At 41.1% G+C, this 23,637-nt stretch overlaps 1 protein-coding gene across 2 annotated transcripts in view; it reads left to right on the top strand.

Annotated features, from left to right (window-relative positions):
* CNTNAP5 (contactin associated protein family member 5) overlaps positions 1–23,637 on the top strand; it is a 420,028-nt gene that overhangs the window by 108,467 nt on the left and 287,924 nt on the right. For both annotated transcript variants that reach the window (XR_012641395.1, XM_074967062.1), the window contains exons 2-3: positions 5,898–6,008; positions 14,547–14,740. Coding sequence is in view for 1 of the 2 variants with exons in the window: in XM_074967062.1 (XP_074823163.1) it covers positions 5,898–6,008; positions 14,547–14,740 (305 nt within the window). In the remaining variant the exon portion in view is untranslated. The remainder of the gene's footprint in view (positions 1–5,897; positions 6,009–14,546; positions 14,741–23,637) is intronic.

Raw genomic sequence — 23,637 nt, 5'->3', positions numbered from 1 at the left:
GTGCCACTGCCAGGCACATTGTTTTTGGACAATTTGGGGGAGTTGTTCCAAATCATGGTCTCATCCTGCTCTTCTAGCCCAAAATACTTTCTCATGAGCACACTTCCTCAAAGTTGTGACAAATGAAAGAAAAGGCATCAGCAAATGGTCAGTTATTTAGTCTCAAATGCTGATCAAATTTAGAGGGTGATTATACTCTAAAAAGGGATTGTGTAAAGATTTTTTTCCCCTTAAAATGAAGAAAAATGGGGCTCTATATTGTGTCTCAATATTCCCAATTAAATAATCTCCATTTCAAATTTCAGGTAAAAGATGTTTGGTAGGTAGAAAATCCCACTAATTTAGCTTGTGGCTCTGAGAGTCCAACTGGTTTCTTTCCATGCCTCATAATCTCGTCAGTAATAGAGGTCCTGTGTGTCAAATTAGGCAACTTCGTCAATTCTGTTTTTGTCAATTCCAGTCTTTGTTGCACCAAGTGTCAGTGCCTTTGACATCAGTGGGTTTGGACAGGTGGTTTACCTGTTGGAATTTAGTAAACAATTCCCTTGATGATAAGATGAAATGGAACCCAATTTACTTAAGCTTAGCTGTGTTGTCGCCTCAGAATTAATAGGAATGAAGAACAATAACAAATTATTTTTGGTCACTAAAATACGTAGGGATGGATCTGTTGTGCAAGAATTGTGGTTTTAGAATAGACCCGCATTGAAGTCTGGGAGTGTTGTCTTAGATACCCCATCCACTTTGCAGGTATTGATCCCGCTAGACAAGGAGTAATATATTGAGAATAGATTTTTTTTTTCTTTTTTTTTTTTTTTTTTGCAAGTTGGGCTGGACCGTCCGTAGAGAAGGCTCTTGAGAGAGAAACCAAGTCTAGTGAGATGGGTGGAGCTGAACTTTGTGACCTTATTGTTGATTTCTTAGTGAATAAAGCCAGTTCCTAGGAATCGGGTGAGATGTTGGATTTTTGCGTAGTGTGTGGATTGTATTTGTAGAGTGGGTTGCTCCTGCTCATTTTCCCTTTCTAATTTGACGATGGCCTTAAAGGAGCACCACTGGAAAGACCTCAGACCTCCTATAAGCTAGGTCTTAGAGCCCTAATGGGAAACAGAATCTATGTGAAAGTATGCTGCAGTGTAATTGGTGGCCAAATAACATGCTAAAGTGGACCACTCTGCGCTCCACTCAGTTTTGTGGAACATAGGCTAGATGTACTTGCATTTTTTGGTCTCTGCTCAAATCACTACTTGAGTCAAAAGTGACAATGAATTTAACGCTCATTCTAATTCATAGATTTTTAAGGCCAGAGGGAACAATTATGATCAGCTAGTCTGACCTCCTGGATAATACAAGTGTGATGGGTTAGACCCCGCCCATCTGGGATGCCACCTGATGTACTGGGATTTCACTAAGCCTGCCTGCTTCACGAGCCTGGGCTCCCTCTCCCTGTTGTTCTGATTTAGGCTCTCTGGCCTTTGGCAGCACACACACGCACGCACACAGGTAGGGATGCACCAGCTGTAGACTCGCACAGAGTCTACAAACAGCTTTCTATGAGAAAACTCAGCTAGGAACTTGCTCAGCACTCAAGTGCAGCTCCCTTCTGGAAAGTATACCCAAAATAATATTGTCTTATGCTGTAGAGAAATCTATACAATGTGAGCTCATAAATTCGCCCCCTCTCTCAATATGGAAGAAGTTAGGCACAACTTCTTGCCTCCCCAGTAATAAATTGCACAACTGGGTTTAATAATAAACACAAACAAGTGTATTAACTATAAAAGGCATATTTTAAATGATTGTAAGGGACAGCAAACAGAACAAAGCAGATTACCAAGCAAATAAAACAAAACACATGTACTAAGCTTAAGATCTTAGAGACTGGTTTCAAGAAATAATTTCTCACCCTAAGCGTTGTTTTAGGCAAGTTGCAGAGTCTCTGTAGCTTAGAGTTCCAGTTATTTCTCTTTACAGAGTAGACTCCCGTCTTAGTCTGGACTCAGCCCTTACCTTTCCCACAGCTCAGTTCCTTTGTCTCTTCAGGTACTTTCAGCAGTCTTTCTTCTTGGGCAGGAAGGCGATGGAGAAGAGTCCTGTTTGCCTTTCTCCCCAGCCTTAAATAAGATTTACATAAGGTGGGAATCTTTTAGTGGAAAATTACTAGAAGGCCACGATGGTGTTTAGTACCAGGTGACAGGAGCACCTGACCTACAAGTGTCACAGCTATGTCCCAGGACACCTCTCAGGAAGGAGAGAGATTAGTAAGTTCAAAGTTCTTATTGTTTGTTCCTAATGGCGCATCAAGCCTGATTGCCTGTTGTTTGGTGGGTGTTTCCCAGATACGGACGTGATACATGCATGCAGATTGGATAATCACATTCAGTAAATTATAACCTTTCCAATGATACCTTACAAGACCCATCTTGTGTAAAATAAATCTGTTATGCCATATCCATAACATAAGTATATTTCCATAAAGAATATGGGATGTAACGTCACAACAGGCTATATGACCTCACCCAATAATTTCTGCATTGAGCCCATAATTTCTATTGAGCTACAGTGCTTTTAAAAGACACTCAGCCTTGATTTAAAACCTTCAGGTGACGAAGAATTCGCTATGTCCCTAGTTAAGGTGTGTCAATGGTTAATTACCCTTATTGTTAAAATCTGTGGCTTATTTCAAGTCTGAATTTGTCTAGCTTCAGCTTCAAACCATTTGACCTCATTATTCCTTTTTTCTGTTAGAAACACCCCATAGGAGGATAATTCCTGACTTGAGTACAAGGCTGTTTTTTTTCTTTGTCAGAATATCATGCATGGCTAATTCAAATACCTTACAGAAGTCTAAATATATGATGTCAACACAATTATCTTTATCAAACAAACTTGTAATCCATTGAAAAAACATCATCAGGTTTGTTTAACAAAGATCCATTTTCTGTAAACTCATGTTGATTGGCATTAATTATGCTACCGTGCTTTTAATTCTTTACTGACTGAGTCCCATGTAAGCCTTTCTATGATTTTGCCTGAATCTGTGTCAGGCTAACCAGACTCATAAGAAATGAAATGAGGTCATGATTGCTGGTTGTTTTGTTGTCACTTGTTACTATTTAATGTTTATGCACTTTGCAAAACCATTATATGAAATGGGGCAACTCAACACAAGTGTTGATCATTTCGAGAGAGAAGGCCATGCAGGGAAAGATAATTGGGAATGAGATGAAATGCTGACAGAGCTGTGTGTGCCATTTGTGTAGTACTTGATTGAGGCCAGCATCCAGTCCAGTCACCATCCTGAGCGCTGAAATCCGTGCGGTGACATTTCAACAATACTGAATACATCTTGAGACTAATGGCTTGATTCTGCAGTCTTTACACAAGTTCCTGGATCAGGGCCCAGAACAGGAACACAAAATGGTATGTGTAATTCTCCTCTTGATTCTGTAATGAAGACAAGTGACGTTAACATGATCCTTTTTAATCCCATCATGAAGACTACACATCTGTTTTTCTTAGATATTTTGCAGAAGATTAGCAAGTGTGATCAAGTGCTTTGCTGCTGGTGAAATGACTAGCTTTCTTCTCAGATTAGGGGTTTCAAGAATACATTTTGCATGCTACATATAATGAATATTTAACCAATCTATCAACTATCTTTCCAACAACAGGCCAAGTTCTGATTCCAGTTATGCTAGTATAAACTTGGAATAACTTCATTTTGCCAATGCGATTATTCCTGATTTACACTATTGTAACTCAGAGCAGGATTTAGCATTGTGTTTCTACTTATTACGAATAATTCTCTATTTGTCTTCCCTTACGATTAGGGACATTTCATACAAACATTGAGATACTTTCAACCAATCAGATAAAGAAGGTTGTGGGGGTGTGCGCTCGCATGCCTATGCACTTTAAATTAATTTATGTGCTCTTAACTCTAATGTAAAGTTCTCTGTCTGCAAAGTGGTTAACTTTAGATTTATATTTAAGTCTGCCTGGTAATCAAAATATGAAGGATCAGATTGTGTCTGACTTTTGTGTGCATATGCATGGGAGGAAATCTATCCTGTGTGGTCGGTTGGTTGGGGTGTTGGGGTGTGTGTGTGTGTGTGTGTATTATATAAAAGAGCTGGCTATGCCTTTGGGAGACCCAAGAACGGCTCTTTCCTTGTGCTGTTAAGTACAAATTAACCAATAGGGGGAAGGATGGGAATGAGCCTTACATTCCAGTCTATGAAGCTGTGCTGCCAAGAGCAGGTAGCTTCACCCTACAAAAGGGCAAGCGGCTCACTCCCCTGTGTACTAGGGAGCTCAGGTAGGGATTCTAAGCACAACAGTTTCTGCAATACGCTGTTCTGCCCCAAACGCTGATCAGTAGCTCAATGTCACAAAAAGGCATCCATTGACATCAAGTCTGCTTTGTGTCAGGCCCTAAATTGCAAATACGGCTGAATTAATGTTGCTGTGAAATCATTGGGTTTTTTGTGTCTTGAGTTTTGGAACCTTAATGTGGCATTAATACATTTTTCCCCCTATAATTATATTTGTACAAGGGACGGGACTTGCGGAGTCTGAAATCTTGCTAACCTCCGGGACTTCTCCTGTAATTAAACCCGTGTTTCCTCTCTGGGTGATTCCATTAAAATGAATGGTTTTATACCCCTAATGAAAGCCTGTGCTATAATCGTGGATTTGTATGTAAGAGCCAGTAATGAGAAAATTTGCTTTGACTAACTTCATCCTCATTCAAACGCTGTGGGTGCAAAAGTTCAGCTGCCACATAGAAGGTTATCAGGTTCAAGTTCTGCTCAGAAGAGATGGTGAGAAAAGGAGCTGAGGGACGAAAAGAAAATAGATGCAGTAAATAACATATAGTCCACCCATTTGAGCTAGCCTAACTCCTTGGGGTGGAGGGAGCCTTACTACATAGTATAGGATTCTCTTTAAGTACAATCTATCCTCCTCCCCCTGCTGTTGTGAGTCTCTCTATTGTATGTATGTACTTTTCCTCTGCTTAGCATGGAGGTGAGATGCTGTCACTTCCACTCCCACGTTCCATATGTGTGTTTATGAGGGTCTTTTGCTAATGGAGAAACCAAGCACTCTCCTGTGTGTGTTGGCTCAGGGATTGGTGGAGGGGCATTGCAACAGTCTTCTATGGGAACTGTTGAATTTTACCACACAATGAGTGTGGGGAAAATCAATATGGCTTTCAGTTATTGATGGACTGAGACAGTCTTCAAATTCCACCAAGTATTTCCATGTACTCTCCAATAGCTCAACCAAAGCTGAAGGTGTTTCCTTGAGACTTTGCCCACCACCCAATGGATTGCCTCTGGGCTGGTACATCTTTGGTGTCCAGCAAACCCTGTCAGTTTTATAGTAGAAAGGTGGTTCTTCCATAGGCAAACCAGCACTCTTCCTCCCTCACTCGCTTGTAGTCATCCAAAGCAAAGTAGGTACAGAAGCTCAAATATTCAAAAGTTGTCTAATTTTGGTGGTCCCAACTTGAGGCACATAAGGCCTGGTTTTCAGAGGTGCTGAGCAATTTCAGCTTTCATTGACTTCAGTTAGAGTTTTGGCATAGTCCACACTTCTGGAAATCAGTCTCAAGTTGGGGCTACCAAAACCAGAGGGCAATCATGACAGTTAAAGACTGGGAGTTTGGCTGCTAACTTAAGTAACTGCTCATTTAGATTTCTTTGTAGAGCCCTCTCGGATGATCCGTTAACCATACTGATCTGCTCACAATGTCAGCTCAATAAATAGTTATCATTTGTTAAAGACCTTGTAGGTTTGTGGTGATTTTTTTTCCCCCCAAAAAGTCCAACTGAGCAAAATTCTTCCTACTTTTTATCTGACATTCTGTTTATTTCTCTTTTGTTTTATAGATAATTGTGATGATGCACTACTATCCTCATTGCCTCTAACAGCCTTTGACAGCTCCTCTGAGCTCTTCAGCATTCAGAGTCCCAGCTTCGCCAAGCTCAACAGACGGGATGGTAAGGTCACCTGGGTGAAATGCCCACCACAGTTTTTATTACAGCTTTAGTGACTAATTCATTTGGGTAGAAGCTTGTGCAGTGTTTAGGGCCAGCCTGCCTGCCTGGAATCATCTCTTACAATGTGAGGTGAATTATTAGTTGAAAGTAACTCATTAATGTTTGGGGAAAGCCTCAGATTCAGTGGAAATTTACTGCAGGTGCTTAGAGCCACTCAAGTGGATGTTCAGATAGACTGCTTTAGTTTCTCTTGCTTTCTACTGTAGGTCCTGTTGTCCCAGGACAAAGTAGCCTGTTGAATCTGCTGCATGGTTCCCAAATCCAGTTGTCCAGTATGAGTCCTCTTTCTTTTCTTTCTTTTCTTGTCATTGCGCCTAGGAACCATAGTCATAGGTCAGGACCCCAGTCTATTAGGCTTAAAAGTTCCATTGGAAATTCCAGTGGAGAACAACAGCTTCACAGGTCATTGCCCTGTAGGGGAGACCTTCATTTCCGCTCTCCACCCTGAAGCATGGAAGGGGAAGTGAGGATTGTCCTGAGGTATAGCTAGTAGGTTTCAACACGGTGGGAATCCACAAGGACCAAACTCCACGCTATCAGGGAGAAGCAGGCTACCTCTCTGACTAACCCTAATCTTCTGCAGTTCTCCAGATTTGTACTTGCTATATGGGTTAGCATTGCCCGGAGTCACATGCTGTGGTGTGGCTTCCCCCCTGCTGTCTACTGCCCTTAGACTAAAGCCCCTTGACTTGGTCTCGGTTCCAATTTTCAGGGGGTTAGTCTTTTAAGACAGGAAACCTTTATGGAAAAGAAATAAGGTTCATTTTTCTTTCTTAAAAATCTCAGGCTTGCTATTTTTGTCCTATACCAAGCCATGTTTATCTGCCTCTCTTCAGAGTAGCTTTACAAGGATGCCTATTTGGATGCACTCTACTAGCTGCTATAAAAGGTTTTTGCAGTATATACAGATGTTCAGAGATTGGAGAGGTATTAAATCGGAGTGCAATATCTCAACTTTTACTCAATGAGAGTGCGTCTCAATAAACAGCTGGAAAGGAAGTTGTGGCAGTTGCCCAACATACAGAAGGTTGAAGAATCCACTCAGCTAAAAGACAGACGTCAGTCTGGCAAGAAACCTTAAGTGTTGGATCTTGTTTCCCTACTGTCTAGCCTCTCTGGGCACAGCACTGACCTTTCAGGCTCCCCAGTACGTAAACACACCCCTCTGCCAACTCTCCCCCCCTCAAAAGTGTGACAATTCTAGTTTAAAGTTTTCCATCAGGGGCATGCAGTAGCTGTGAAATAGGACGGAGACGCACACATTGTTCAGTCTATTGTTTTAATGCTCTTTTACTTACAAAACAATAAAACATCCTAAACGCAATGTCCCTCTCTTGCTTCCCCTTCCCTTGGGAAGTCATTTGTGTTGCATCAGGCGGGGTCCTCCACCCCTTTGTCTACACTGCCCCTTCAGCACCCTCTCTCATCTTAATCTGGTGCAAAATGGGTCTCTCACCAGCTCCTCCCGGGAGTCCTTTTGTAGACTCCTGCTGGGTCACCTGTTCTTTTGTTTTGCCTTATGGTGCAGTAACTCGTCGCTGAACATTGTAGTTATATTCTTGGAAAACGGTACTTTAAGCGAAACGATGTTAAGCACATCTAATTTCCCCATAAGAATTAATATAAATGGGGAGGGGGTTAGGTTCCAAGGAAATTTTTTTTGCCACACAAAAGACATTTTATATACACGCACGCACTCTATAAGTTTTAAACAATTTAATACTGTACATAGCAATGATGATTGTGAAGCTTGGTTGTGGTGGTGGAGTCAGAGGGTGGGATGTTCCCCAGGGAATGCCTTGCTGCTAAATGATGATCTAGCACTTGACTGAGCCCTCAAAGGTTAACACATTGTTGTTAAAGTAGCCTCACACTCTACAAGGCAGCACAAATGGAGGAAGGAGACACAACAGACGCAAGGCAGTGGCCGCAAACATTTCCTGCGGAAACTGAACGTGATGATGAACCCATGCTATCCCACTGGAGCACACCACTCCTTCTACTTTCCAAAGTGCCAGTGGAGGGTGGGTGGGTGTGTGTGTGGGGGGGAGAGAGACACGCATTGCCCCTTTAACTATGCTGACCCCACTCTAAGTACATTGCCTTTTTCAGTAGACCAGCAAGTTGAGACAGCAGCTGCTGCCAGCAAGCTCCCTCCATTCTGAGACCTATTTCCCACCCCCCTCCCCCCAACCCCGCTCTGTGGAGATGCGGGGCAGGAGCAGGGGAGAGGGACACACTGACATCAGCAGCACTCTTTCCCCCTCCCCAGCAAGCAGAAGGCTCCCGGGAGCAGCTCCAAGGCAGAGAGCAGGAGCAGCACATGGCAGTGGGGGGAGGGACAGCTGAACTGCCCGGCAATTGATAGCCTGCTGGGCGGGTGCCACACAGGGAACTTAGGGGAGCTGATGTGGGGCTGCCGGCCCACCCTGGTTCCAAGCCCCCACCCGCTAACTCCAACGAGTTGCTCTTCCTGCAAGCAGTGGACAAAGCAGGCTGTTGCCAAACGTTATAACAAAGCATTGCGCAACTTTAAACTAGCATGTCCCCTAATAGATCAGGGACGTAACAACAAAACAACGTTAACTGGGACGACATTAAGTGAGGAGTTACTGTAATTCTCCATTACTCCAATCCCCGCCCCTTCAGACAAGGGGAGGGAGCATCCCCTCTCAGGTGTAGAAAACCTAGTGTCCCAAAGTGTTTTACTTTGAATATTGCAGAGGAGTTGTGACCGTGTTGGTCCCTGGATATGAGAGAGACCAGTGGATGAGGCAATATCTTTCCTTGAGACAACTTTTTGACATGATCATTGAGTGCTGATCCTTCGCCACGGTCTCTGACCTGGCAAAGACATAACACAGCCCTGGTAACTCATGGGGGATCCACATACATATAGACTGAATGTGACACAGTAATTTCATGACACAATTTCATAACATCATCCACAATTCAGATGTGGTGCAGACGCAACCCCAGTTCCACACAAGGGATGTGGAGGGAGAGGAGGCCCTACCTCCATGTCCCTCCCCAACTCACCATCTAGAGTAGCTGGCCAGGCACTCTGGGGAATAAGATACTCTGTGAAATGGGATGAAGTAGTTCATTCCTCCTCCAGAGTGAGGGGCCAGCAGGGGAAGGATTGTGCTTCTGAGCCGCAATTGATTCTGAGTCTGCCCCAGTGTGGTGTAGCTGCACTCTTGTCATTACTTGGGGGGGGGGGGGGATTTAAAGTTATGGTAATGATATTGAAAAGAAACCAGCTTAAATATGATTGTTAGCTGAGGCAGGAAATATAGCTCTGTTAAAAAAAAATACATGATGCTGAATATTTGGAGGCATCAGTTCAGCTCTAATTAGACCTACAGTGTAACATCATGAAAACCACCCTCCTCGTAGGCACCATTCTTGGTGATAGCAAAAGAGTAGAGGATGTGAAATTCACTCTTGACTCAAAGTCCTGATCAGGGCCTATGGAAAAAAAACAAATCCTATTTTTGAAAGCTTACATGGGGCTTATGTTGTTGTTGTTAGTCCATGAGGTGTGATCCCTGCACAGGGGTGAATTTCACCTGAATGAAGAACATAGAGGCTGGGAGCTGCCCTTGGTTATATCTGTACTCTTTGACTGACTTCCACAGAATTGTATGTGTGTAACGGAGAGCAAAATTTAGCAGAGACTAAACTACATTCCTGTCCCAGGGCTGAGGAGCTTGTTCCACCAGTGCCCATAAACTGTACCGTGGGGATTATTTACAAAGGTAGTATTCCCCCAGGTACTGCATCACGATTTCCTAAATCCTTTGGGCCAGATCCAAAGCTGAGGTAGATATAGGTGTACCTCCACAGCTGAGGTAAGTAGAGGTGTACTCCATTGTAATCCGTAAAGTTGCACTTTATTTATACTGACCAGTGATCTGTGTCCTTATATTTAAGATCCAAACTATTTGTTCCTAGAAAATAACTATAGGTAAAGGTTGAGTTTGTGATGGTGACCACTGAAACTATCTCTCAACAAAAAAACCACAGGACTTCAGTTTCTAGAGCTTTCAAGAAACATGCATTTATTTAAAAATATTCCCCCTTTGGATAAATACATGCAATATAAAGGATTAAATATAATTCTATCTATCACACTACAGTTCTTGTAAAAATAAGCATATACCGTGCATTTCAGAATAACTACAGGTATTCAGAGTAGCAAGGAACAGTGTTGCAATTTGCACATGTGTTTAATAGCAGCCTGATTAATATATTTTACTACAAAGAGGCATGCAACATATGGAAACAAAGTGTGACCCAGATCTACATTAGTAGAAGGCTTGTAAAATTATCAGCTTGGAGTTGTAATAGACAACAATAAATTGAAGGCTGTTGAATAAATAGTGAAAGGCTATTGTTAAAAAGACTTGCAGAACTGAAATGTTACAGTAAAAATCCCTGGATAAAATGGCTTTTTTTGTGATGGGGCTCAATCCAGATGTTAGTTTGAGTGAAGGGGCTCAATCCAAATACTGCTAAAGCTATGTTGGATCTACTAAAGTAGTCAATATAATTCTGATCCATATAATTCTGGTAAATCTGATTTCTGGAACGGATTTACCAAATGGAATTTTTGTTTACCATAAACAAATAAATAGATGAAAAAGGACTAATTGCTATAATAAGACTAGGCTTCTTCAGAGCCCCATAAACTCTCAGCCTGGAGCTCTCGATGTAGATAATTGTAGCTTAGAAGAAATATCTTTTTTGTCAAATGTGATTTCTTTTATGGCAGGTGTTTTGATCTGGGCATTAAAGTACGGCTGTGCAGCAGGGAAGCACTTACTTTCAGCAGGAAGTCCAAGAGTTTGCAGCACAATATAAAGCCCGCTGAGCTTCTTGCAAGATGCTCAAGATGAAGGGCAAGCATTTGTGTTACTTTATATTAATAAAACACCGTAATGAGTACAGACATCCTAAGCAGCTCCATGTAAAATTAAAAAAACAAAACCAAAACACACCGATCGCAGAACACTGGGGTTTTTTAAGTGCCGTTTTCACAACAATTAATTTTTTACTGTTTGTACGTTTTGCTGTATTAGTTCTTTCAAGTTTATTTTTGGGACTCCAGCCTGGGAACCATATGATCCTACAGCCGGTGTGTCTCTAGCATTATAATTTGTTGCCATGGAGAACATGAGCTCATGTATCAGGCTCCTTTGGCACAGAAGCCGATGAGAGACCCTTTTCCCCTAGTCCTTTCTGCCCACCTCCAACTTGCTATGAATGATAGAGAAATAATGCTGGAGCTGTGCAGAAACAAGAAGCAGATCGGCATATTCTGTTTTTCCTCCAACGTGTGCACAGAACTCCCATCAAAGCCAATGGGAGTTGGGCAGGAGGAGTGGGGGACGAATATCCTTCTTAGTTGTGATGCTGTAAACTGCTAAGCCCACGGAAAGTTCGTTAATCATCTCATCCTTCTCATTTTAATATGGGAGACATGGTGATCTCATGCATATTTTACCACTTTAGAGGACGCCATCAAAGAATGTCTAAATAGACAGGGTGTAATAAATGCCACATTCTGTCTAGTTTATAATTACCCGGCACTGTTAATAAAAGAGATTCATCTAAATACGCCTGCAGCAGAGTTTCCAGAGGAGTTTTAACCCCCCTCTACTCATATTTCATCCCCCACGTTGCAGCGCATGCTGTACACGCTACTTAAATTTTCTTGTGCATAACTGCTGGCATATGCTCCCTGGAGTGTATGTGTCACAAGAGAGTGGCAGACCAGATGGCAGAAGAGGAAGTGCCACACTCCAAATGTGTCTGTGAATTATATATTTCAATACGCAGGAGTGGGGAGAATCCCTGGTGAATAATGTGGGGAATAGAAATGTACATGCATAGCCTTTCTGGCAGTGCTTGGCAATCTGTCTTCAGGCCACTCACTTAAATAGATGCTGCTTGTGTTCAGAAAGAGAGAAAATATTTACCTTGGAAACCCCTGCACCACCTGGTATATATTTGGGCTGCCTGGACCTTGGGTCCAGCCCTGCAGAAGAAAGCAGGTGCTGTGAGCCTGTCTATTCCTTAACTTGAGCAGGTGAGTGGGGAGAGGCAGGGAAAGGCTTTGGGTCTACCCCAGTGCAGGGACGTTGTAATTTGCTTTTGCTACAGGTGAACAGCAAATTACTACCTGTCTGGAACAAGGAGGAAGCCTTGAGGGAATTCCTTGTCTGAGGCGCTGTGCTTTCTGGGGCAGCTCTGAGGATGGTGAGTGGAGCAGGTGTTGATGTGTCAAGAAGTGGGGGTGTAGCAGCAAAGACCATTTTGGAAAGCAGGGTTCTGGATTGCATGGGTCAGGACAGAGTGACCGGCTGGAGCTGCGGGACTGCTCTCGTGGCTGTGTTTTACAAACTGGTCAGCGATGCCAAAGTCTTGAGGATGTCATCCCTTCCAGAAGTAGTGCTGGGCTGGGAGGTTGCTGCTCCCTGGTGCGGTGTTGTGAGCTATCTTTTTGCTGCTTGAGTGCTTGTAAAGAATAGACCAGCAGGCTGAGCTGAGCTGAGCTGAATGCTGAGCGTGTAAGTGTGTGTAAGGAAGTAAGCCTGTATACGCATCTAATAAAAGTAAGCAAGAGAGCAGATAAGCATCAGTGTGCATGTCTCAGTCAGAGGAATATGTACACTTCTTTTTCCATATACTCACTGGAATGCGGGAAGATGCTCCTCTTTCAAATAAACTGGTTAGTCTCTAAGGTGCCACAAGTACTCCTTTTCTCTTTTAGAGAGATGGCTGAACTAGGTTATCAGCCACTGTCACCTTTTATGAGCTCAGCATTTTCCTGGGATGATCATATTGGTAGCATTTTCAGCTCCTGATTGTGCAGTGTGCTAATGCATATGTACCAGGGTTGTAATTGTTCCTCAAATGTATGGTTGTATTGCTCTTGTCTTCATGGCCGGAAATCCTCAGAACATCTTCAGAGTTAGTTTTTGCTCTTTTTTTTAATTCAGTTCATTTTCTTAGATACCCTTGTAGTTCCATGAGCATTTAATGGGAGTTGAAATTGTTTCTGTTGGGTCCATATGAAAGTCTTTCAGCTCTTAAAATAGTCTTCATGAAATTGAAATGATGAGTAAAGCGTCTTTAAAGTTAAATAGTCTTTTCTTCTTACCATCCTTGGAGAGTTTCTTCTTGTCTTTCAAGTTTGCTAAGGAATTGCTTCAGCATTGCCAGATAGCAAATTAATTTCCAATTAATATAAATATTGTTATACTCAAATTGCTTCTTTTATTAGTAACTGGTGACAACATCAAATTACCTTTCTATATTCGTACCTAAAACATCTTACTGTTCATATAACAATGGTGTCGGGAAGTTATATGAATGGCTTGCATTCAGATACCAAATATTTGTGAATGAGCATGTGAGTGGAAGCTTGTACCATCCTGACAACAATACCTTTACGAGTAAATGAGTTAAAAAAAAAAACCGAATACCTTCTGTAAAACATTTCTAACCATAAACAATCTCATTAAAGTGTAAAGAATGAAGACTATACAGTGTTTGTTTATAAAGAAATCCATTCCAGTAAGGATATTTCTAGAATTTTTTGTTGGGGCTTAAAAGTGAAGGTTTTTCTTTTTCCTAAGAGTCCAATTTTTATGGTTTAGTTTATAGCTTTGCTAACACATCCATAAGCATCAATCCTCTTTGGAATATCCTGAATAAAGAACATCCTCACATTTTTACACAACCAGATCTCTTTGTAATACATCTTACTAAATTTGGTTGTTTTTTTTTTTTTTTTTTTTTTTTTTTTAGATAAAGATCATGTCTATACCAAACTGTTATATTATAGAAGGGGGCAGTGTCTTGTTCTTTGAGAAGGCCCTCTTGTTGGTTGGTTGAATTTTGACCAAATTATCTCTACTTTTACAACCTACCATTTGTAGTATATTTACAATTTGCAATTAAAGACAGCAATCAAGTATTCTATACAAGATACAAATCACAGTAGCTAACTCTCTTATGTGCATCTTTCAAATCTTGCTATAAAAGAAAATAGAAGAGAATGTTAAAACAAAACAGGAACTATAAAGCTGCATCCCAGAATCTGTACAAATACATGTTGCAATAATAAATGCGGTAATAAATGCGTTTTATGACTAAGAAGATGTAATCCTCTTTTTTTGATGCTTGGTGACTGTCACTGGTTGAGAGAAAGCAGAGATTGCCTAGGAATTTCCTTAATTAATGTGAACTTTCCATTTAATTAAATAAGCAACCAAAACCATAAACACATGAGCTATTATATTTGCCAAGCATCCTATATATGGAAATAATTGTAAGTGTACCTTAAATTTCAGTAATGTTGGGGCAAGCTTGTAATAAACTAAAATTATAAGATTAAATTAGTTTTATTAATAACTATTTGGGTGCCAATGTTGAACTCCTATGCCACCTTTCTCTGATCTCTCCTAGGAGCTGGTGGTTGGTCCCCATTGGAATCTAATCCGCAACAATGGCTTCAGATTGATCTGGGAGACAGAGTTGAGATTACAGCAGTCGCCACCCAAGGCAGGTACGGAAGCTCTGACTGGATAACAAGCTACATTCTAATGTTCAGCGATACAGGACGCAACTGGAAACAGTACAGACAAGAAGACAGCATCTGGGTATGTCTAAGCTTTTTTTTTCCAGATCAGTTGTTACAATTGAACTTGGCAAATTTCAGTCAGACTTGGCCCCTGATGTTTAGCTTAAGACTAGTTTGGGGTTTGGGCAAACAGTTTTTTCTTTATTTTAACAAGTTCCTACTTTGGAATAGATTTGGAAGCAGAATGGTTTAGCGGTGAGACTGGGGACTCCAACACACAATGACTATTCTAATCCCCATTAGACCACTGATTCTCTGTATCGTGTTGCATTACGGACTGAGAGCTAGATTGTGCTTTAGGCTACGTGAACACTCAGGGAAGTGAGAATCTTCCTTATGCTTTTGTGCATGGTGGACTTTGCAATTGGGCTATGTTGGGGTAATTAAACCAGCTTAGAGGCTATTAGTTGAATGAAGTAAAATCTCATCAGAAACGCCGATACGGAGTAAAATATTGCCTGGAAAAGTAGAAAGGACTTTGCAAAAATCCTTCCCGTCATATATGAATTTTTGTCTAAACTATTATATATGTTTTTCCTCTACTTGCTCTACCATTCACCATGGGATCAGTGTCCTACATAGTACTACAATGTGTGCTGATGCTCAGTAAAATATACTCTGAAAATAAAGGATAAGATTCAGCTATGTGATGAGTGAACTTCAAAAGTTCAGATACACACCTCAGCTTCTTTGGAACATTTTACTGAAGGAACCATCTTGTAAATTTCACAAGAGCAGGTTATTCCATGAAATTTCCAGAATTTGGTGATTACAGATGAGCAGGGCTGCAGTAGAAATAGTGTTATGTCTGTATTTCACTTCCACTTCTGGATAAAGCCAGGAAATATAGAAGCATGCACAATATTAAAAGAAAGGAAACGGTTACCCAATTCTCATTTGCACTCTTTCACTGTGTGACTTGGAGAAAGTTATTTATGCTCTCTGTGCTTACAGTTAGCAAACTTATAAACAAAAGATGGGCTTAAAATGTAAAATTTAGGCCTGATTCTCCTCTCACAATTACATAAATCAAGAAGACTCCATTCAAATCAGTTAAACCACTCCTTTTCAAGTGGAGTGAAATAAGTGAAGGGTTTTCCATTTTGCTCCATTTGCAAAATTCAGGCTTTTGATCTATGTTTGGACTTTGAACACTGAAAGATTTGGGTCCGGTGTTTGGACCGTCTTAAGTTTCTCCAAGAATCCAAAATTATTCAATGTTTCCTGTCCTCCTCCTGCTGGTTCGGTATTTTATAAAGGGTTATTTTTCATAAGTGTAAATTAATTTGCATTTCAAGAAATGATTTTTTTTTTCAAAACATGATTTGTTAGGACTGAACTGGCCTCCTTTTCAAAAACTTAGAACCAGTTTTTCCTTTAGTAAAATTTTCTTCTAAAAGAGGAACTTAAGACAGCTGGTAAAATTTACAGTAGCAAATCTTCATGCCCTAAGGATCCAATTTAGAGAGTTTCTGATCTGGCACTGAGTCTTGCGTACCACAATAAGAATATGCCCAGCAGGCATTTAGCAGTAGATCAGGATTTATGAAGGAGCTGAACTTTCTCACGTTACTAAATAATCGGGTGTGAAGGTGCTTCCAGGAAAAACCTTGTGACACAACTTCCAAAACCTCAGTAGGTCTGCAGACTTCCTATTTGAAGGGCAATGTTATGAAATTTTGTGGTGCAAACAATTTTAGAACAAATATGAGATTATTTTTATAGAATGGAAATGTGAAATGGTTTTGGTATTTTCCTGCTGCATGATAGCTTCCTAAACTCAAATGTTTATGATGTGATGCAGGTTTAGGTCCCCATTCCCAGGGTATAAGAAGAAACTCAGGTTAAGTTACAGCTTCACTAAACTTTATTGTTTGAACAAGAGCTATACAAAATACACACAACAAAAATCTAAATGATATGAAACATGTTTGGTTTGCCATTTCATTATAGGCTCAACATTCAGCCTTGCTTAATAGAAAATCTCACTAAGGTTCAAGAACTTTTACAGCTTCCGGTTGAAATAGTGAAATCAAGCAATATTTTTGCATGATTTTGATCCCAAATCAAGTGAAACTTGGTGATTGGCGTTGAGTTTCTCCTTGAGTGTTTCGGTTGTTTATCCTGTAAACTCAAGGAGCATGAACCCAGCGGAAAGTGAAACCCAAAAGAGGTTATGACAAATGCAGGAGACAGAGGCTGCTCTAATGCAGGCTCTGGTTTCAGGGTCTCTTATGGTCCTGGGTAAGCATAGAATCATAGGACTGGAAGGGGCCTGGAGAGGTCTTCTAGTCCAGTCCCCTGCACTCAAGGTAGGACTTAATTTATGTCTGCACTAGAGACCTTACAGCAGCACAGGTATACTGGACCACCTGCACCGCTGTAGGATATTCCATGAAGCAACTCTATGCAGATAGGAGAGAGTTCTCCTGATTATGTAATTAAACCATCCCAATGAGTGGTGGTAGCTATGTTGGCAAGAGAGCGTATCCCACCGACATAGCACTATCCACACTGGCGCTTCTGTCGGCGTAACTTATGTCGGTCAGGGGTGTTCTTTTTCACACCACTGAGCAACGTAAGTTTTACTGACAAACATGCTAGTGTAGACATAATCCTCTAGTCTATCCCAGAAAGGTGTTTGGAGATTTTTAAGAGAAGGTTAGACAAAGCGAGATTCCACAATCTCCCTAGGCAATTTATTTCAGTGTTTAACCACCCTGACAGTTAGGAAGTTTTGCCTAATATCCAACCTAAACTGCTCTTGCTGAAATTTAAGCCCATTGCTTCTTGTCCTATCCTCAGAGGTTAAAGAGAACAATTTTAACAACCTTTTATGCACTTGAAAACTTATCATGTGCCCTCTCAGTCTTCCCTTCTCCAGACTAAACAAACCCAATGTTGTCAGTCTTTCCCCACAGGTCATTGATTTCATAGACTATCAGGGTTGGAAGGGACCTCAGGAGGTCATCGAGTCCAAACCCCTGCTCAAAGCAGGACCAATTCCCAAATAAATCATCCCAGCCAGGGCTTTGTCAAGCCTGACCTTAAAAACTTCTAAGGAAGGAGATTCCACCACCTCCCTCGTTCTGTCATCTGCTACCACTGAGAACAGTCTAGATCCATCCTCTTTGGAACTCCCTTTCAGGTAGTTGAAAGCCGCTATCAAATCCCCCCTCATTCTTCTCTTCCGCAGACTAAACAATCCCAGTTCCCTCAGCCTCTCCTCATAAGTCATGTGTTCCAGTCCCCTAATCATTTTTGTTGCCCTCTGCTGGACGCTTTCCAATTTTTCCACATCCTTCTTGTAGTGTGGGGCCCAAAACTGGACACAGTACTCCAGATGAGGCCTCACCAATGTCGGATAGAGGGGAATGATCACGTCCCTCGATCTGCTGGCAAAGCCCCTACTTATACAGCCCAAAATGCCATAGGCCTTCTTGGCAACAACGGCACATTCTTGACTCATATCCAGCTTCTCATCCACTGTAACCCCTAGGTCCTTTTCTGTAGAACTGCTGCCTGGCCATTCGATCCCTCGTCTGTAGCAGTGCATGGGATTCTTCCGTCCTAAGTGCAAGACTCTGCACTTGTCCTTGGTGAACCTCCTGAGATTTCTTTTGGCCCAATCCTCTAATTTGTCTAGGCCCCTCTATATCCTATCCCGGCCCTCCAGCGTATTTACCTCTCCTCCCAGTTTAGTGTCATCTGCAAACTTGCTGAGGATGCAATCCACGCCATCCTCCAGATCATTAATGAAGATATTGAATAAAACCGGCCCCAGGACCGACCCTTGGGGCACTCCACTTGATACCGGCTGCCAACTAGACATGGCACTATCCGTTGAGCCCGACAATCTAGCCAGCTTTCTATCCACCTTATCGTCCATTCATCCCGCCCATACTACTTTAACTTGCTGGCAAGAATATTGTGGGAGACTGTGTCAAAAGCTTTGCTAAAGTCAAAGAATAACATATCCACTGCTTTCCCCTCATCCACAGAGCCAGTTATCTCGTCATAGAAGGCAATTACCTGGTTCCTCCTATACTGCTCTGGCCAGCAAGCGCGAGAGGGGCAGATAGCCAAGAGTCTGCTCATTGCCTGCCCACCTGATCTAGGCAGGGATTATGAAGACTGGTAGCTCCATTTACCCCAACATAGTTTAATTACAGTATCCACCCACTTTTAAAAGGGCACCAGATATATTCCAGCATTTAGCTTGTGGTACAGCAGTCTGAAGGCTGGAATCTGACTTTATGAATCGCTGTGTGTGCTAGACTGTACCTCAAATACAACTGCAATTAGATTTGTCAGGCATGACTTGCCCTTGGTGAATCCATGCTGACTGTTCCTGATCACTTTCCTCTCCTCTAAGTGCTTCAGAATTGATTCCTTGAGGACCGGCTCCATGATTTTTCCAGGGACTGAGGTGAGGCTGACTGGCCTGTAGTTCCCAGGATCCTCCTCCTTTCCTTTTTTAAAGATAGGCACTACATTAGCCTTTTTCCAGTTGTCCAGGACCTTCCCCAATTGCCATGAGTTTTCAAAGATAATGGCCAATGGCTCTGTAATCACATCCGCCAACTCCTTTAGCACTCTCGGATGCAGCGGATCCGGCCCCATGGACTTGTGCTCGTCCAGCTTTTCTAAATAGTCCCAAACCCTTCTTGTTACTCTTAACATCTCTTGCTAGGTGCAACTCCAGGTTTGATTTGGCCTTCCTGATTTCACTCCTGCATGCCCGAGCAATATTTTTATACTCCTCCCTGGTCATTTGTCCAATCTTCTACTTCTTGTAAGTTTCTTTTTTGTGTTTAAGATCAGCAAGGATTTCACTGTTAAGCCAAGCTGGTCGCCTGCCATATTTACTATTCTTTCTACACATCGGGATGGTTTGTCCCTGTAACCTCAATAAGGATTCTTTAAAATATAGCCAGCTCTCCTGGGCTCCTTTCCCCCCATGTTATTCTCCCAGGGGATGCTGGCCATCAGTTCCCTGAGGTTGTCAAAGTCTGCTTTTCTGAAGTCCAGGGTCCGTATTCTGCTGCTCTCCTTTCTTCCCTGTGTCCCTTCTATCCCTTGCCCCCTCATATTTTCTAGGCCTTTACTAATTTTTGTTGCTCTTCTCTGGACTTTCTCGAATTTGTCCACGTCTTTTCTGAAATGTGACATCCAGAACTGGACACAATACTCCAGTTGAGGCCTAATCAGTTCAGAATAGAGCGGAATAATTACTTCTTGTGTAATGCTTACAACACTCCTGCTAATACATCCCAGTCTGATGTTTTCTTTTTTTGCAACAGTGTTACACTGTTGACTCTCATTTAGCTTGTGGTCCACTATGAACCCCGCATCCCTTTCCACAGTACTCCTTCCTATTTTGTATGTGTTTGCAACAGGGTGGATTTGATTTAAATCCAAATTTATTTTAAATCATGATTTAAATCACTAGTCAGGAAGACTCAGTTTAATCATGGTTTTCCACATAAAACTGCATTCTCGTTGGTTGTTATAACCTTAAGACATATTCTTCACTACTCAGAGATAGATGTAGGTTTCATTTTTAGAAGGTACACACTATACATTTGTAAACAATTATTTATTCTGAAAACTTTTCAGATTAGTTTTACAGCTATATCAGAGAATGAATGATTGTTTGGTTATTTCATTTGTCAAAGGTAATTGAAGATATTTATGAAGTCATTGGGAGGTGAACTGTCTCCAATTCAACAGGTTAATCATTAATATTTGGTGGATTCTCTTGCCATGCTGTATTAGGAGGAGAACATCACCAGACAGACATTTAAATAGTTTTATTTAACTAAAACAACAACATTATGTATTCTGGATTTTTTTCTTCAACAGCAAACATATAATATTTTAACAAAACAAGCATATGTCTCTTGCTTCTCACATTTATCTCTAGACAACTTGTCCAGATATGTTCCGCCCCCAACAATCTTCTATTCGTTGAACCTTTTGAATCTTTGCACTTTTAGAGAGAGGTAAGGGATTGACTCTGTGTACACAAAGTTGCGGAGGGACAATAGAGTTGAGGTCTGTTATTTCTCACCTCTATATATTTATTTATTTCTAAATATTTTTGCTGTTAACGAGCATGTTACCTCTGGAGACACAAATCCACAGTTTGAGAACTGCAAAACTAAACATCTCTGATGGTATCTTCTAGACTGAGCACTGAGTCCCTTTGGGTAGATAAAAAGATTAACCTAAATAATCTATATAGAAGCCTGTTGAACCCCAGAAGATTGGGTTCCTAATCCATGAACTATTGGAACTCATTTACAAAACTTTTCTTAAACATTACATAAATATATTCTCATACTATAGAATTAGAATTTATAATCCCTACCATGGTGAGACATTATAGCTCAAATATATATCTTAATTAAAACTATCTTTAGATAGGTTTTTTGCTCAAAAAGCATTTGATCAAAAAAATCCAGTTTAAATAAAAAAAATCTGATTTTTTTTTTTAAACATTGATTTTTATCCACCATGGTTTGCAACTAATTGTTCTTTCCTAACTGGAGTACTTAGCATTTGTCCTTACTGATTTTCATCCTATTTACTTCAGATAGCTTGTCCAGATCATTTTGAATGTTAATCCTATCCTCCAAAGCCACTTGCATCTCCTCCCAGCTTGGTATCATCCTCAAATGTTATAAATGTATTCTCTATGCCATTATCTGAATAACTGTGAAGATATTGAACAGAACTGGACCCATAACTGATCCCTGCTGGACTCCACTTGATATGACCTTCCAGCTTGACTATGAACCACTGATAACTACTCTCTGGGAACAGTTTCCAACCAGTTATGCACCCACCTTATAGTAGCTCCATCTAGGTTGTATTTCTCTAGTTTGTTTATGAGAAGGTCATGCAAGACAGTATCAAAAGCCATACTAAAGTCAAGATATGCCACATCTACTGCTTCCCCACCTATCCACAAGGCTTGTTGTCCTGTCAAAGAAAGCTATTAGGTGGGTTTGACATGATTTATTCTTGACAAATCCACTCTGACTGTTACTTAGACGATAATAAGGTGATATGTGTCTGCACATTAATTGCTTAATTATTTGCTCCTTATCTTTCGGGGTACTGAAGTTAAGCTGACTGCTCTATAATTCCCTGGGTTGTCTTTATTCCCCTTTTTATAGATTGGCACTATATTTGCCCTTTTCCAGTCCTCTGGAATCTCATCCGTCTTCCATAACTTTTCAAAGATAATCGCTAATGGCTCAGATATCTCCTCTGTCAGCTCCTCCTTGATTATTTTAGGATGTATTGCATCAGGCCCTAGAGACATGATAACATCTAACTTGTCTAGGCAATTTTTAACTTGTTCTTTCCCTATTTTAGTCTCTGATCCTACCTCATTTTCACTGGCATTCATTACATTCAATATCCAATTGCTACTAAACTCTTTTTGGTGAAAACTGAAACAAAAAAAAGTCATTTAGCACTTCTGATATTTCCACATTTTGCTGTATTCCCCCCCCCCCCCCGAGTAACTGGCCTGCCCTGTCTTTGGTTTTCCTCTTGCTTCTAATGTATTTGTAGAATGTTTTCTTTTTACCCTTTGTCTCTGGTTGGTTGGATCTCATTTTGTGCCTTGGTCTTTCTAATTTTGTCCCTATGAACTTGTGTTGTCTGTTTATATTCACACTTTGTAATTTGACCGAGTTTCCACTTTTTTAGGATTCTTTTTTGAGTTGAGTTTCAGATCATTGAAGATCTTCTGGTGAAGCCAAGGTGGTCTCTTGCCATACTTCCTGTCTTTGCTGTGCAGTGGAATAGTTTGCTCTTGTGCCCTTAATGATGTGTCTTTGGAAAACTGCCTGCTCTCTTGAACTCTCTAGAATAACTGTAATGCAGTACATTCCTGCTGCACCTCCAAAAATAGAACCTGCATTTCGGGCTGGGAGTTAAGGTAATGTAGATACCACACAGCAGCTCTGAAGAAGTCTGTGAGACCCCCTCCTTGAGAAGTCCTTTCCAGCTACTTCAAGGCCCCTTTATGGTGCCAGAATAACATAAAAGTTCTGTAGCATATCTGAGAATTGGGCCCAAAGGTTCTTTAGCAGACTGTAATAAGACAGGTTCTTATATACCAGTATACATGATCACATTATCAGTAAAATCCCCTTCTTTACTTTACAGAGATTACAAGGTTTATTATTCTCCTCTGAGGGCATGCATGCAACTCCCATCAAGTTTAACATTAACGAGAGAGCTGCACGATGTTAGAAAATTCTGCAGCTGGAGTCAGAGACAAGACAGATTAGCCATTGAAAACCAGTTTTCCAAACCCATTTGTATTTAAATAATCCTGTTATGAAGAGACTTTGTGATTCACCTTAAACTAGGCTTACAATTATATTTTCAGTATGGATAAATCAGCTGTGTGTGGACACGCTGGCTACTGATTGGGAGACAAAAAGCATACATCTTTTTACTTGTAAAAAGGAAATCCTTTTTTTCAGTGTTTTTAAATGTTGAATAATTCAGAATTTACTTTACCTGTATACCCAGCTGTGTTGTGGGCTGTTAAAGTTGTGTATATCATTGCAACTCTTGTGCATAAGTACAGGCAGCAACGCAATCCTGCATTAGTTTAGATAACATCTGTATTGCAAAATGCTTTAGATAGTTAAAATACAAGCACACGGGAAGGTATAAAGAATAATAGAGGAAGAATGGGCTTAAGGTGTCTAGGCAAGGGAGAAAAGAGACTTGCTCAGCTAACGTGTGAAAGAAAAACGAGTCTAGGAAGTAGAGAAATAGAAGGAGGCTGTTCCAGATAATAAAAGCTGTACAGAAGAAGGCTCCCGTATCAGCAGGGGTATGACTTTGTGGAGGGACATAGCGGAGGACAGCGGTAGAGATAGC

Source organism: Natator depressus, chromosome 11 (assembly GCF_965152275.1).
Source record: "Natator depressus isolate rNatDep1 chromosome 11, rNatDep2.hap1, whole genome shotgun sequence".
Classification (NCBI taxonomy): Eukaryota; Metazoa; Chordata; order Testudines; family Cheloniidae; genus Natator; species Natator depressus.
This window is presented reverse-complemented; position numbering and strand designations above follow the sequence as displayed.